Genomic DNA, 17,314 nt, shown 5'->3' with positions numbered 1-17,314 from the left:
CTGCGTTAGAGTTGCTCTTTGCTTGTGGCCTGTTAAGAGTGAGGTAGTAAAGGCTGAGAAGTAGCTTTGGAGTTCACTAGATATGAAGACTATTGCCATAGCCACCCCCTTGAGGGAGTTTCAGGTGGGTACATGCATCAGAGATATGGATAGATAGATAAAAAATACCCATGTAAGGAAGATTTTTATGAATTTAGGGAAATTAGATGGCTCAGTACTTAGTGCTGTGGAACGGTTTGAGCAAGAGAAATGAAGTCTGTTGTGTGAAAGGAAGCTGTATAAAAGTGTATAAGTCTTGTAATCCTAGTAATTCCTTAGAGAAAGCAGATGAGTTGGGTTAAAGCAGTGTACATAATACTTCCTGATAGTTATGTTGAAAAATTACTTAGATTTTTTCTTTGATTGACAGTAGCTGAATTGTTTTTAGAGTTGCAGTTTAATTTGAATTTTGCGGATAATTTTTGATGAAAATATATATAAAGATTAAATAAATGTATTGGTACAGTGCCATTATATAAAAACTATATCTTTCTAACTTTTGCTGTTACTCTTCATTTCATAAATGTAATGCTTGTGATATGTGGTTTGTTTTGCTTGTTCTAATGTGGTAAAATTATCTTGAGTTAAATTTTGATCTTATTTTTTTATTACAGGTTTGGGAAGCTTGCTCTGAAGCAATGATTACATTTGATGCACAAGACCAGGAAGACTTGATTGCTCACATTGTTGAAAATGACATCATCCTTCATGCCATTAAGGCACAAGTGCCAAATCACGTTGAGGTGATTACAGCTGCTTCTGTATGATTGTTATTTGTAAGACCAATTTTCTCAGAAGATATTCTCTGTTAAAAGATAGTGAAACTAACGGTGTATTCATAAATATGTGGTGTACATATGAACTATGACTTTTAGAGGAGGAAGATTTTTTGTGGTGATTAGGTATGATTGTTAGTGGCAAGCTTGTTTGCAGATAATACTGTGTTGTTAGCTGAAAGTGAAGGGGAGTTGTAAAAGGTTGTTAGTGTGTTTTACAATGTGTGCACACATAGGCAATTGAATGTAAATGTAAGTAGAATATATTAATGTTGTTTGAAAGGAAAGAATAGATTTTGCAAAACCATATAGAGTAAAAGACGAAAGTGTACTAACTTATGTTTTGAATATGGGGGAGAAACACTGGAAGAAGTGAGAGAATTTTATGAGCTGTCTTGGGTAAGTTCGATGATACGGAAGGAGAGGTAAGGGAGAGAACAGTACAGGATAGAAGAGTCATTAGGTCCCTTAATAGAATAACGAAGAGTAGAGGTGTAAGTATGGAAGTATGTATGTAAGTATGGAAGTGAAAAGAGATTAAGGGACAATATAGTCCTCCCAACCCTGACCTATGCAGCTGAAACATGGTCATAGAATGAGTCAAAGGGGTCAAGAATCCAGGCTGTGGAAATGAGCTGTTTGAGAGGAGCATGTGGTATGAATAGATGGAATGAAGAAAGAATGAAGGGGTGTATGAGAGATGTGGTATGGCAAAGAATACAAAGGGAATGAATTGCGGTGGTAAAGTTGGAGTGGATGAAATAGTAATACTTTTAGGTGGTTTAGGCATGTGGAAAGATGCAAGACAGGGAGTTTACAAGAAGAGTGTGTGATGATACAATTAAAGGGGTTGGTGTGAGACCACCACCTGTGACTTGGGGAAATAGAGTGAAAGAATACTGGAAAGAGAAATGGTGGAAAAATGCATTTAAGGCCAGGGATAAGTGGAGACTTTTGCTGTAGTCACCCCTGGAGGGAATTGAGTGTCAGAGATATAGATTAAGATTTTTTATTTTTCCACGTAATACCCCTTTTTAAGAACATACCCTCCTCTGAAAGTGATAATTGGTGTAAATATATATGGAAACTGATTTCTGAGTACTGGGTAAATCCTGAATAGTACTGCAGAAATTGGGTTTTAGTCTTGCATTAGTAAAAATGCCACCTTGATTGTAAGACAATTAGAGGTTTTAAACAACGTAATGGATTTTAATATGGGTCCCTTCCAAGGGCCTGACCATCATCTGCAAATTGGACCTGGGATGCAGCAACTACGGGTAATCTCTCAGCAAATGTTTATAAACAATTTTGAATAATGAAGTTTTTGTAACTCATTTCTTTGATATATGTTTATGTATAAATGGTTCTGTGATTATATGCACAGTATTATGAGTTGTATATATATATATATATATATATATATGCTGTTTCCAGTCATTCATTATCTATTTTTACATATTTATGCTTGTAAGCTTCTACCTTACCACATGATTGAAAAAATAATAAAGTATACACACCAGTACAATTGTCAGTTATTATAATGTTACACAAGATATTGCTTAAAATATGGTGAGTTTTCTAGAATAACAATGAATATATTTATTATAATTATTATACTTAAATCGCTGTCTCCCGTGTTAGCAAGGTAGAGCAAGGAAACAGACGAAACAATTGCCCAACTCACCCACATACACATGTATATACATAAATGCCCACACACGCACATATACATACCGATACATTTCAGTGTATACATACATATACAGTACACAGACATATACATATATACAGGTGTACATATTCATGCTTGCTGCCTTCATCCATTCCTGTTGTCACCACATCACATAAAAAACCACCCCCCCTCGTGCGCGCATAAGGTAGTGCTAGAAAAGACAACAAAGGCCACATTTGTTCACACTCGGTCTCTAGCAGTCATATGTTATGCATCAAAACCACAGCTTCCTTTCCACATCCAGGCTCCATAAAACTTTCCATGGTTTACCCCAGACGCTTCACATGCCCTGGTTCAATCCATTGACAGCACGTCAACCCCGGTATACCACATCGTTCCAATTCACTTTATTCCTTGCACGCCTTTCACCCTCCTGTATGTTCAGGCCCCGATCGCTGAAAATCTTTTTCACTCCGTCCTTCCACCTCCAGTTTGGTCTCCCACTTCTTTTCGTTCCCTCCACCTATGACACATATATCGTCTTTGTCAATCTTTCCTCACTCATTCTTTCCATGTTACCATACCAATATCAGTACACTCTCTCTTGCTCTCTCAACCACACTCTTTTTATTATCATACATCTCTCTTAACCTTTTATTACTTACTCAATCAAACCACCTCATACCACATATTGTCCTCAAACATTTCATTCCCAACACATCCACCCTCCTCTGCACAACCCTATCTATAGCCTATGCCTTGCAACCATATAACATTGGTGGGACCACTATTCCTTCAAACATACCCATTTTTGCTCTCCGAGATAAGTTTCTCACCTTCCACACACTCTTCAATATTCCTAGAACCTTCGCCTCTTCCCCTACCCTGTGACTCACCTCCGCTTCCATGGTTCCATATACAGCTAAATCCACTCCCAGATATCTAAAACAATGAATATATATGAACTTTTTTTATTTACTCTGTTGCTTCTGGTTATATATTATTCATTCTTACATTTGAAATGCCCAGTGATTGAAAAATGTTTTTTTGGTAAATTTTTAAAGTAGATGACATATACCATTATTAGAATGCAAGTGTATTTTTTTTTAGGGATATCATGTGAGTCACTAGAATGCACGTTGAAGTTTTCTGAATGATGCTACATATATTGTAGGACAACCAGCATTAAGTAGACATGTTAATCTCTCTTTAGAGAATTTCTTATTTTATAATGTATATGCACCATGGAGGATTACATACCAGAAATGTCAGCCCGGAATAATAGCTTGAGTTTCATGTGAGGTTTTCATGGAAAACCCAATTAAAGCTTGAAGTGAATGATAATTATTTTGTATCAGGAAATGGTATTTTTGATGTATACAAAGACGTTTATGTTTACAGCCATTGTTTGAAAGTTAAAGCTGATTATTCTTTAACAGGTAGAATACAGTGCTAAGGTAAAGGGATACAATCTTCCATCAGATTCTTCCTCCAAAGTAACAGTTTCTCTCCAAGATGGCAGAATTCTGACAGCAGATCTCCTGGTAAGATGTTTGCTACTTAGATATACAGCGTAATTCTGTAGATAGGTCTACATAGAGGTGTGTGATGCCACCATGGCTGTTTAGCCTGTTTATGGATGGGGGAATGAGGGAAGTGAATGAGAGGGTTTTGGGGAGAGGGGTAGGTTAGCAGTCTGGCAGGGGTGAGAATGCTGAGGAGGTGAAAGGGTTTTTGTGTGCTGATGAAACCATGCTGCTGGCAGATTCATGTATGAAAATGTAGAAATTGGTTTCTGATTTTGAAAAAGTATGTGAAAGGAGAGAGCTGACAGTAAACATGAGTAAAAGTAAAGTTATTTGGTTTAGCAGTGCAAAGAGACAGGTTAGCTGTGATGTGAGTTTGAATGGAAAAAACTAAGTGGAAGCAAAGTGTTTTAGATACCTGGTTTGAATAATGCAGCAAATGGAACCATGGAAGGTAAAGTGAGTCATACAGTGGGTAAGGGGCAAAAGTCTTGGGAACATTGAGGAATGTGTGAAAAGTAAGGTCACTATCTGGGAGGGTGAAGGTGGACATAATAATCCTGATGGTGTATAATGGGTGCAAGGCATGGGCTGTAGATGAGTATGAATGGGAAAGGATGAATGTGTTAGAAATCAAATGTTTGAGGACGGGATGTGGTATGAGGAAGGTTGATTGAGTAAATGATTGGGTAAGAGAGAGGTGTGGAAATAAGATGAGAGCTGAAGAGGGTTTGCTGAAATGGTTTGAACATACAGAAAGAGAGAGTGAAAATAGGTTGACAAAGAGGATATATTTGTTGAAGTGGAGGTGACAAGGAAAAAGGAGAGATTGAAGACTTAATTGGTGATGAAAAGTCAGAAAGAAAAGAGGAATGGAACTGGAACGATGTGACATACAGGGGTTGACATGCTATCAGCGGACTGAACCAGTGAACTTGAAGTGGCTGAGGGGAGCTACAGAAAGGTCTGTAGGGCCTAGTTGTGGATAGGGGGTAGTGGTGTCAGTACATTACACATGGCAGCCAGACTTTGTATAGGGTCAGCTTAGAATAATACCGCGTATATTGATAAATGTCTTTTTTATTCTTCAGATTGGGGCTGATGGTGCCAAGTCTCTTGTACGGAAAACAATGGGTGTACAATATTTAAGCTGGGAATATGATCAAATGGGAATTGTGGCAACATTGCAGCTGTCAGAGGTAAATTGTGCAACCAACTCTATGCTGTTGTTAAAAATAGATTTAAGACAGTAAAGTAGTTAGCTGGGTTCATATTACTGAAATAGATTTTCTGAGAACTGGATAGAGTAAGGAATGACAGAGTTGAGAGAAAATAAGTTTTTCATTAGTATTGGATTAGATGCTAAAAAGTTGCTTAGGTAAATTTTTTTTTATCATGCTTTGAATGCCCTTTCCAGTGAGAGTAAGGTAGTGTTATGTAGAGATGAATAAACCAAAGAGGAAAAATGTCCTCACTTGGCTGTTTCATTTGTTCCATCTTTTGGAAAGTAATACAGGAGGGAAGGATATTTAGCCATGCTCTCTCCCCACTTTGTTGCTTTCTCAATACACTGGAGATACTAGAGCTGCATTCTTTCTCAGCAACCTCCTAGAATGTTCTACTATAATATGTAGGTGAATATTGAAAGAATCAAAAGTAACAGAGGTTTGTATTAGGATAAGGTAGAAGGGAATGAATACAAAAAGAGAGTTACTGTGAGGTCAATGCTTCAACATGATGGTTCATTGATGATACGGTGTGATGTCTCGATGTGATGCTACAGCATGAGGCCTCAGTACGAGGCTTCAACATGATACCTCCTTCATGAATGCAAGTGAAGGAGTGAATATGTGATAAGAATTTACCGATAGGAGAACTTTGTGACACATGCCAAAATTTCAGTGCTGGAAGAGGTTTTGCTCTAGTCTTGTTGCTGTTTTAGTAGGAGGAGACTTCTGAAGTATATTGTGATAGATTATATTTTTGTCAATAATTCTTACTTATTAATAAATGTAGGGTTCTGGAATGCATTTAGGATGTATTTTAATAAGGGATTGCCGATAATCCAGTTTACAGATTAAATGGAGTGTGGGTAAAATTGCTATGGGCAGCAAAGAGATCCTTTGGTTGAGCAGAATTGTAATTTGCCATTATCGTTTCATGTGATATATGATATGATTTTGGTGGGTATGTGGTTGGGTTTCTAGCTTTGCCAGAAGATTTGTAAGTACATCTCAAGATAATGGTATTGCTGAAAGGAGGGCCAAGTAAGGCTAACAACCATTGTCTCTAACCTTTTCATCTCTTTTGGAATGGATCAGTGTAACTGATGGTATTCATACTCCTACTTTTAAGAACTTGATCCAAAGCCTTACTTTATTGTTGTTTTTTGTTGGATTTTTTCCATGATAATACATGTTGATTTGATTACATCACTAATATTGATATGATTTTCTTCAGATTTCATTTTCTGTGCTGAATAGGATGCTCTTCATCCACTCCACCATTAGTGTATTGGCTCATACAGAAAAACAACTTTCATGGAAAGATATGTTATCACAAAATTTATGAGTTCAAATTTTGTTTAGCTTTAAGACACTCAGAAATGAGGTTTGAAAATAAACACTGATAAGGTTTGGTTTTGGCATCAGCAATGGAAGGGTGTTCCGCTTCCATGGTTCCATCCGCAACTAAATACACTCCCAGATATCTAAAACACTTCACTTCCTCCAGTTTTTCTCCATTCCAACTTGCATCTGAACTTGCCCTTCAATCCTGCTGATTCTTATAATCTTCCTCTTATTCAATTTCCTCTCAACTTTCCCTTTTCACACACTTCCAAACTCAGTCACCAAGTTCAGCAGTTTCTCACTCTAATCACCCACCAGTGCTGTATCATCAGCGAACAACTGACTCAATTCCCAAGCCATCTCATCCCCAACAGACTGCATACTTGTCCCTTTCTCCAAAACTCTGCAATGACCTCCCTAACCACCCCATCCATAAAGAGATTAAACAACCATGGTGATGTCACACACCCTTGCCGCAGATTGACCTTCACTGGAAACCAATCACTCTCCTCTCTTCCTTCTCATACACATGCCGTACACCCTTGGTAAAAACTTCTCACTCCTTCACCCTTGGTAAAAACTTCTCACTCCTCCTAGCAGCTTTCCTCCCACACCCTGTATTTTTAAGATCTTCCACAAAGCATCTCTGTCAACCTTATCATATGCCTTCTCCAGATCCATAAATGCCAAATAAAAATTCATCTATTTTTCTAAGTATTTCTAACACATTCTTCAAAGCAAACACCTGACCAACACATCCTCTTTCACTTTTGAAACCACACTGCTCCTCCCCATTCTGATGCTCTGTACATGCCTCCACCCTCTCATCAATACCCTCCCATACAGTTATCCAGCTGTACACAACAAACTTATGCCTCTGTAGTTTGAATTCACCTTTATTCCCTTTGCCTTCATACAATGGCACTATACATGCATTCCACCAATCCTCTGGCACTTCACCATGATCCATATATACAATGAACATCCTTACCAACCAATCAACAACACAGTCATCCCCTTTCTTAATAAATTCAACTGCAATACCATCCACTCCAGCCACCATGCTGGATTTCATCTTCCATAAGGCTTTCACCAATCCACTCTTCCTGCCTCTCACCTCGCACACCACTCCAACCAAAACATTTTACATCAGCCAATCTATCAAACATATCCTACAATCCTTCAAAATACTCCACCTTCTCCTTACACCATCACTACATATTATCACTTACCCTTTTCCTCCCTTCATCAATGTTCCCATTTGTTCTCCTGTCTTTCACAGATTATTTACCTCCTTCCAAAACATCTTTCTATTCTCCTAAAGTTTAATGATTCTCTTGCCCAAACTCTCTCTTACCCTATTTTTTAACCCTTGCACCTTAATCTTGACCTCCTGCTGCTTTCTCTTATAAATCTCCCAGTCATTTGCACTTCATCCTTGTAAATACCACCAAAATACTTTTCTTTTCTCTTTCACTAGCAACATTACTTCTTCATCCTACCACTCACTACATTTTCTAATCTGCTCACCTCCCACTTTTCTCATGCCACAAGCATCTCTTGCACATGCCATCACTGCTTCCCTAAATACTTGCCATTCCATACCCACCCACCTCACTTCATTTGCTCTCGTCTTTTGCCATTCTACATTCAATCTCTCCTGATATTTCTTCACACAATCCTCCCTTCCAAGCTCATATCTTGACGGTATCTTGCAAGTGTAGAAAAAGGCGAATATGTATGAAAAAAAAAACACTACCCTGTGCTTCAGCTAGGTAGTGCCAGGGAAACAGAAAAAAGGCCACATTCGTTCACACTCAATGTCTACCTGTCATGTGTAATGCACCGAAATCACAGCTCCCTATCCATATCCAGGCCCCACATACCTTTCCATTGTTTACCTCTGACATTTCACAAGCCCAACTGGAACTACCTCAAAAGGGTGCGACGGCAAGAGAGTCTCTATGGAGACTAGTGAACTTTCTAGTTTCACGAATACAAAATTCCACTGTGGTAATATATGAGTGGCTAACCATGTGCTTCATAAAAATCGCTCCTTAAGTTATTGCTTCAAACAGGAAAGCTAAAGTGATGGAACAACATCTATGGACTGGGGAATACCTACCAGCCTACCACCCTTTCTGTAATCTGACTCTCCAGTTACTGAAAAGCTTGAGTGATATGCAAACACTCATAAGTCTATGTCTTAGAATTACTAGCAAAGGTTGTAGCTTGCACTAAATTTTCATCTCATTGGCTCAAGCCTGATGGGATGAGTTGCGAAAATGTTATGCTCAACTGGCCAAGGTTCCACCATGCATGATCAAGTGGCATTTAACGTTAAAGTTGTGCTAATTGTTGTTGAGTTCTTGGGACCACTGAACTTCCCAGAGCTAAATGCTGAGGTGTGAATGCAAAGATTTTCTCATCCAATCCAACATGTCTCTCTACCCAAGATCCACTTCATCCAAATGAAGGCATTGTGGAGAAGAGGTTAAAAGTGCTTCTTTAATCTGATGGTTTTGTAGTGCTTGCATTTGATCATGTTTGGATCATATTACTCTTGATGTCTTAGAGTTGTTTACAAGAATATCCTAAAAAAAAAGGGCTTTTAAACCAGGTAGATGCACATTAATTACATTCCTCATTTACAATAAATAATATGCAAACCTGATGGATCAAAAACATTTATGACATGTTATAGTCATCTCCCCTCTTTCCCAATAATTGTTTCAGTTACCCATTATATTTTGCTTAGTTCTACCTACCTATCTATGTCTCTGATGCCTGTTAGTTCTACCTACCTATCTATGTCTCTGATTTTGATGCCTGTTCCAGATGGAACTCCCTCAAAGGGGTGGCCACAGCAACAGAGTCCCATAACTTAAGAACTCCAGTGCTGCTTCTTAGCCTTTAATGTCTCACCCTTAACAGGCCACTGGCAGAGCACAAGTCTGGCAAAGTGCTTGCACAGGCTCTTCACTTAGTTTGGGTGACAATTTTTACGTAATGGATCTGATTAATGATATCCTTTGAGGCAATGAATATGAAAACCATCAACAGCCAACAATGAACTTCAAACTGAGCTTCACAGAAATTAGTTCATCCAGTGTGCTTTAGTGATATAACAGAATTTTAATGATACTGTAAGTGCAAAGATGGATTATGTCATTTTGTTGTATATCATTTCTTAATTCTATCACAAACCATTAAATAAAATTTCACATTAGATATACAGATTTTCAAGACTGATACCACCAGAAAGCTGAGTACAGGGAACAGGTAAATTGAAACAGTCTTACCAGTCTGTATAAACAAAAAAATTAGTCACAGTGGACAAAAGCTTCTCTCTGAGTTGCAGCATGTGTGATACAAGTTGTCTCTGAGCCCCAATTCACCAACTGATGGAACACTAGTTCTAATAGGAAACACCACTGATCTGAAAAAAATTCAGTAAAGACCTACAAATCCATCCTATCACACTTCAGCCAGTCAGAAGCCAGTATTCCCCTACATGCCCCACGGAAGTGAGTCACAGGGTGGAATTAATTAAAAAAGGGGGTGACTGTGTTGTTAATTGGTTGGTGAGGATATTCAATGTATGTATGGTTCATGGTAAAGTGCCTGGGGATTAGCTGAATGCATGCATAGTGTTCAAATTAGAGGTATAAGTTTCTTGAGTATTCCTGGGAAATTATATGGGAGGGTATTGATTGAGAGGGTCAAGGCATATACAGAGCATCAGACTGGGGAAGAGCAGTGTGGTTTCAGAAGTGGTAGAGGATTTATGTGTTTACCTTGGATGCTTCACATGCCCTGGGGATAGGGAAGAAAGAGTACTTCCCATGTATTCCCTGCATGTTGTAGAAGGTGACTGAAAGGGATCTACAGGCCTTTCCATGGTTTATATATTTATTTATTTATTCTATAATACTTGATCGCCATTTCATCCGCTCATAGTCAAACTTCCCAGCTTGACCATTCAAGGAGGAGGATCATTCTTTACATGGCTTTTTCTGTTTCAGCTTCTGAAAACTGAAAAAAAATTTGTTCCATTTTTCTTACATTCATGGTTTTTTCCAGCCAGTTGACAACACAGTGGCTTGGCAGAGGTTTCTTCCCACTGGTCCTGTTGCTCTTTTACCGGTATGTCCCACAGTAATGTTGGTACACTCAAAAATAACATTTACTTTCATAGCTGAAAAAAGCTTAGGGCTCCTTTGCTATTTGCATGTAAGTACAAAGTTGTACAGTATCTTTTGAATTTAATTTATTCATAAATCTTTCAGTAGTATGTAAATAGCATTACTCTTTATCATAAATCCTACTAAATGATGATAATATGTCTTCTTGTATACTTCTAAGTGACTGTTGTGTTCCCACTGACATCAGAAATACAGTAGATGAGGAAACTTAAATTATATTGTACACTGGTAGTAGTGTGTGTGATTACCACAAAAATAAAGTTATAGAACTATGGGTGAAAAACTAATAGCAGTGGGTAACTTGATTTTATAAACATCTGCACTTCATAGGAAGAAACGTAATTCATCCTCAGACAGAATTTGTACACTTCTTTCTTTTGTCTTCAACAGTTGTCTGAGGATAAGAGTTCACTAGTGTGGTCAACAACTCGAGCCAATGCCAAAGAATTGTTAACACTCTCAGACGAGGAATTTACAGAAGCTCTTAATAGAGTAATAGTAAGTTCATTTCTTTCATACTTTAAGCTGAATGAGAACTTTTATGACATTTTAAGTCATGTATATTTTGGTAAACAAATACATTATCTTGTGAATATTTTTAGCAGTGGTGTTAGGTCTTACCCGGGCAAATGGGTTGCGTACTGTGACTAAAGTATGCTATGTCTCACTTGAAAAAAATTGTGAAATATCAGTATCTTAGCAGACAGATTGACTTTATGTGCCATATTGTCCTGTAGTCTGCAGAGAATTTGGGTAGAGAACAAATAGTGTTAGGAAGGAGTCTACTTAATCTTCAAACTCTAATCTTCTCCCATGATAGTGCTTCTCAGATTGAATGAGAATAATCAGTATACTACCTTTTAAGTAATTTGCTTTATTTTCCAACAAGTGGGATGACAGTGGAACTGATCAGATAGTCCAGTCTGTACATGAGAGATGGTTAAAATTACTGGAGACCTTCCTGCCTGGTCGTGGTGCTGACATTCGCCAGCTTCCTCCCAGTCTGAGCACTGTCATGCCAAACTCCCGGGGAGCATTCCCACTTGGCCTGGGACATGCAGTTCACTATGTAGCACCCCGAATTGCTCTCATTGGGTAAGTCAGAAGTGTAATAATTGATAACTTGTGATAATAATTGTAGACACTGTTGGTTAGCATATGTCAGAAGCATTACACAGTTGATACTAGGTAATGGTAGCAGATATTGTATGTTGTAATACAAAAAAAATGCGTGGAAGTCGAGAACATTATCTTGGAAAGCAAAAGTGGGTATGTTTGAAGGAATAGTGGTTCCAACAATGTTATATGGTTGCAAGGCGTGGGCTATAGATAGAGTTGTGCAGAGGAGGGTCGATGTGCTGGAAATGAGATGCTTGAGGACAATATGTGGTGTCAGGTAGTTTGATCGAGTAAGTAATGAAAGGGTAAGAGAGATGGATGGTAATAAAAAGAGTGTGGTTGATAGATCAGAAGAGGGTGTTTTGAAATGGTTTGGTCACATGGAGAGAATGAGTGAGGAAAGATTGACAAAGAGGATATATGTGTCACAGGTGGAGGGAACGAGGAGAAGTGGGAGACCAAATTGGAGGTGGAAAGATGGAGTGAAAAAGATTTTGAGTGATCAGGGCCTGAACATGCAGGAGGGTGAAAGGCATGCAAGGAATAGAGTGAATTGGAACAATGTGGTATACCGATGTCGACGTGCTGTCAATGGATTGAACAAGGGCATGTGAAGCGTCTGGGGTAAATCATGGAAAGTTTTGTGGGGCCTAGATGTGGAAAGGGAGCTGTGGTTTCAGTGCATTATACATGACAGCTAGAGACTGAGTGTGAACGGATGTGGCCTTTGTTGTCTTTTCCAAGCGCTGCCTCATGCACATGTGGGGGGAGGGGGCTGTCATTTCATGTGTGGCGGGGTGGCAACGGGAATGAATGAGGGAAGACAGTATTAACTATGTACATGTATAAATATATGTATATCCCTGGGGATAGGGGAGAAAGAATACTTCCCACGTATTCCCTGCGTGTCGTAGAAGGCGACTAAAAGGGAAGGAAGCAGGGGGCTGGAAATCCTCCCCTCTTGTTTTTAATTTTCCAAAAAAAGGAACAGAGAAGGGGGCCAAGTGAGGATATTCCCTCAAAGGCTCAGTCCTCTGTTCTTAACGCTACCTTGCTAATGCGGGAAATGGCGAATAGTATTAAAAAAAAATATATATATGTCTGAGTGTGTATATATATATGTATACGTTGAGATGTATAGGTATGTATATGTGTGTGTGTGGACATGTATGTATATACATGTGTACGTGGGTGGGTTGGGCCATTTTTTCGTCTGTTTCCTTGTGCTACCTCGCTAACGCAGGAGACAGCGACAAAGTATAATAAATATATGAATAGATAAATACTGTTTAATGTAATATCTACTTTTTCACTACATTCATCATCAAGGGTTAATTGTAAACCCACTTATTTTTAGCTCCTACAGTTTTTGACATGCCTGAAATATAGGAAACTTAGTTAAAATTGTTACTATAATGTTTAATATATTTCAAAACACTCGGTAAAAGCTTTTAAGATCAAAGCAAGGGTAGATTATTATGGTATGATCTAGATAGCAAATGGACATCCCTTTCCATTGGCAGCCTTTGGGTTTGGGGATCCTAGTTCTCAAGAATTTATTCCCATACCTGTGCAAATGGGAATAAAGTTCATAGAAAGAAAGAAGAGAAACAGAATATGTAGTTTGCAAGATGAATGGAGTCTGATGTCTTGAGGAGCTTCTGCACATGTGTAGTGGGGGAAAAAAAGGATTTTGATGACTTTAGAGGCTTTACTTGATCTTGGACAGGTAAACTGAGGATATACCAAGGATAGGATAGCTCAGGAATATGTTGGTTATAGTAGATGGATTAAGGTGCAATGCTTATGATAGACCTATAGACAGGAAGCATATTGGTTGCTGATTGACAGATGAATATCATCTCAACTTTATTAGGAAGACTTGATAAACTGAATATGTCATTTTAAAGGTAGTTTCATCATTCAGGGACGAGAATTGCTTTCTTAGGCAAACCTGCATTGCCAGGGTGACAGTTCCTTCAGAAACATTTGCAGCAGGCAAGCTTTGGTCTTTTAGAATTCCTTATCATGGCAGCTGGCCACTCTGAAGATCCATAGACCAACAGAACAACAATGTAATGCACTTGTAAAAAACGGGAATCTTGTGCTTACCATTGGCATTTGCACTTATACATTGGGCAGTTTCATCAACATTAAGGAAAGTTTCATATAGCCTTGCAGCCTGGTGTTCCTGACATTTAGATATTACTTTAACAGCAACTCTTTGGTCTATTGATTATATGTCCCAGCCACTAAGTTGATTTACATCATATCCAATGGTTTTAATGTATAGAAGTGGCAAAGCTGCAGCTTCCCCGTTGGTATGGCAGTTTTACCTAAATCTTAAAAGAACTGTGCCAACCCATGCTTACATATAGCATTATTTATTTAATACTACTTCTTTAACAAATTAATATATATTCAGTGAAAAAGATGAAAACACTTAAATAATTCCCATCAAGTTTATATAAAAACTCCCATTTAACAAAGGACAACCAAATTGGAGCTGCATTACTTGCAGCACGAGTGTGTCATAACATATCAGTACAGTGTGATTGGTTGCCTCAGTTTCTCCTTGGTATCATTGGGAATTGCTCATCTAGCTTTGTAACACAGTATTTTATATTCTCACCTCAACTAGGGTAGTATAAACCTTCCTTGAAGAAGACAAACTTAGAACTGAACTTAGGATTTATGCAACATAGAAAATCTCATGGACTTATTTGAAGTTATTAACAAAAAGTATTTACAGTGAACGTTGTTCTGTTCTATATCTCTGATGCCTGTTCCCTTCTGGATCTCCCTCAAGGGGGTGGCCACAACTAGTGAATTCCACTGCCCCTCCTTAGCCTCTAGTGCCTTACCCTTAACAGGCCACTGGCAGAGAGCAAGTCTAGCACAGTGCTTGTGGAGGCTCCTACGTAATGTTCCTACTGACTACTACCAAATTCTCCTGCCCAATATTCTTACCAACTACTTCTACCTAATGTTTCTACCTAAAGCTTATAAGGATTCAAACAGTAACATGATTGATGACTGAAACAGAAAGAATTTTTGCAACCCTGAAGAGAATCAAAGCTTTTTTGCATAATGCAGTGATGAACAATAGATTGGCAGTTTTAGCAGTGATAACCACTGAAAATCTGATGACAGATATGAAAGAATGCAGTGAAAACGTTATAGATAATTCTGTTACTTCAAAGAGCCATTGCATGGATTTTATATTAATGTGCTGTTTGTGACTGATTTACAGTCTACCTATACATAATGACACAGGTCATCTGCAGTCCCTCTAATTTGCATTGTCATGGGCCACCACTGATCATACCTGCACTATTATAGCATGAATTTACCCATTTGTTGTTTACTTCGGAGCAAATGGCCTCTGGTTTACCTTACCCTTTCTTATGAATTGAAATCTCAAAGATGATTATCAAAAAAGGTTCATTTGTTAGGCATTATGATTTTAGAGAATGAAGATGTACAAGTGTGAAAGCCAGATAATCATTACATTCCACATTGCATTTTACCCACTAGATGGAGGTAGGAAAAAATAATGTGACTAGAATCTTGGTGCAGATGAAGTATATACTTTAATTTGTGTATACTTTAATGCATCGATGTTACCAAATGTATCTTGATACAGATGAAATGTATACTTTGTAGTAGTAATTATATGCGTTAATATTGCAAATTGAGTTATTGGGGAAGCCATGCAAGTCTGTGGGTCCCAGTGTTAGACAAGGGTTTCTAGTTTCAGTGCATGACACATATGTACATGACTCCTAGAGGGTGGATGTGAGCAGTTGAGGATGTTCTTCATTTGTTCCTGGTGCTACCTTGCTAACGTGAAAAAATATGCGTTAGAAAATGTAATAGTTAAGAAACCATTAAGGATTAAGCTATAGAAGATTAGCTCACCAGTAAAATAATCAAAATCAAAACTCATTTGTTTTGGCATGGGATTATATCACACTTGATGGGGTTAATGATGTTGCTGTTGGCATTTCAGAACACTGCTGAAATATATTCACTTGTGTGTGAGCACCCACCATTTAGAAATGTGGAAATGTTTATCTTCCCTTCTTTTTCCTATATTTGTGATCTTAGAATTTTGATATGTATGCTTTACTATTTTAGAAAAATGATTTGATAAATTTGATATTCATCCATTAGTGCTATTCCAATGGCAGTTTATAAAACCTCTTGCAGGGATGCAGCTCATCGGGTTCATCCACTGGCTGGGCAGGGAGTCAATTTGGGGTTTGGTGATGTAGCATCCCTCTTGGACACACTGGAGAATTGTATCCTCATGGGTGCTGAAATAGGTATGAAACTATTCTTACAGCATCACTGAAATCACACCATTGTGTTTTAAAAGAAGAGATCTGACTTTCTTTAGAATATAGATCTAATTCTTCATTTGTCATTAATTTGGTTTTAAAATTGTGTTAATGTTCTTCACTAATTGTAATCACCTGAACCCACACCCTTTCATAATTTCTGTAAATAACCTTTCTCATCTATTCTTCTTTATCCACACTGGTTTCACTCAGTACCTTCACCCACAGCTCTTCATATTTTTATTTCTAGAAAGTCATAAACGGGATAGGATAAGACCAGTTGGACAAGCAGTGGTGAGACTTCTTACCATAGTAGACTAATTAGTCATGAAGATGTATGGAATTAGATGTGTCTTCACAAAATTTCACTTTGATACTTTTATGGATGAAACCACATTTGACTTGAATAAGAATCCATGCTATCATCATAATACTCTGTACAAAGAGTCCTGTAGACATGAATCCTGTCGTAGGCCCAGCCACGGTTAACAGATTGTATTGCAAAGCTGGTCTGTACATGAAGGAATTAACAAATGCTGTGGAAAGTTAAAGGACCATTATGGTTTTAGATTGTTTTAGATTTTATATTACTTTTATTTTTAATGTTAGCTGAGGCCCTAATCAAGGCTATCCCATTAACTCAGGGGATAGTGATGCTGTTTCCTGTGGGGCAGGGTACTTACAGGAATGGTTGAAGGCAAGCAAGGATGAATATGTACATGTATCTATGTGTGTATGTCCTTGTATGTGTATGTTGATATATATATATATATATATATATATATATATATATATATATATATATATATATATATATATATATATATTTTTTTTTTTTTTTTTTTTTTTTTTTTTTTTTTTTTTTCCAAAAGAAGGAACAGAGAAGGGGGCCAGGTGAGGATTTTCCCTCTAAGGCCCAGTCCTCTGTTCTTAGCGCTACCTCGCAAACGCGGGAAATGGCGAATAGTATGAAAAAAAAAAAAAAAAAATATATATATATATGTAAATGTGCATATAAGGGCATTTATGTATGTATATGTGTATATGAGTGGATGGGCCATTCT

The 17,314-nt window shown here is 37.9% G+C and overlaps 1 protein-coding gene across 1 annotated transcript in view; it reads left to right on the top strand.

Annotated features, from left to right (window-relative positions):
• Coq6 (ubiquinone biosynthesis protein COQ6, mitochondrial) overlaps nucleotides 1–17,314 on the top strand; it is a 29,804-nt gene that overhangs the window by 4,279 nt on the left and 8,211 nt on the right. Inside the window, exons 3-9 of the mRNA XM_071692661.1 lie at nucleotides 654–782; nucleotides 3,927–4,031; nucleotides 5,105–5,212; nucleotides 10,667–10,729; nucleotides 11,179–11,286; nucleotides 11,678–11,883; nucleotides 16,120–16,235. Coding sequence (XP_071548762.1) covers nucleotides 654–782; nucleotides 3,927–4,031; nucleotides 5,105–5,212; nucleotides 10,667–10,729; nucleotides 11,179–11,286; nucleotides 11,678–11,883; nucleotides 16,120–16,235 — 835 coding nt within the window. The remainder of the gene's footprint in view (nucleotides 1–653; nucleotides 783–3,926; nucleotides 4,032–5,104; nucleotides 5,213–10,666; nucleotides 10,730–11,178; nucleotides 11,287–11,677; nucleotides 11,884–16,119; nucleotides 16,236–17,314) is intronic.

This window comes from Panulirus ornatus, chromosome 53 (genome assembly GCF_036320965.1).
Source record: "Panulirus ornatus isolate Po-2019 chromosome 53, ASM3632096v1, whole genome shotgun sequence".
NCBI classification, from domain to species: domain Eukaryota; kingdom Metazoa; phylum Arthropoda; class Malacostraca; order Decapoda; family Palinuridae; genus Panulirus; species Panulirus ornatus.
Note: the sequence above shows the minus strand (reverse complement) of the source record. Positions and strands in the feature narration are given on the sequence as shown.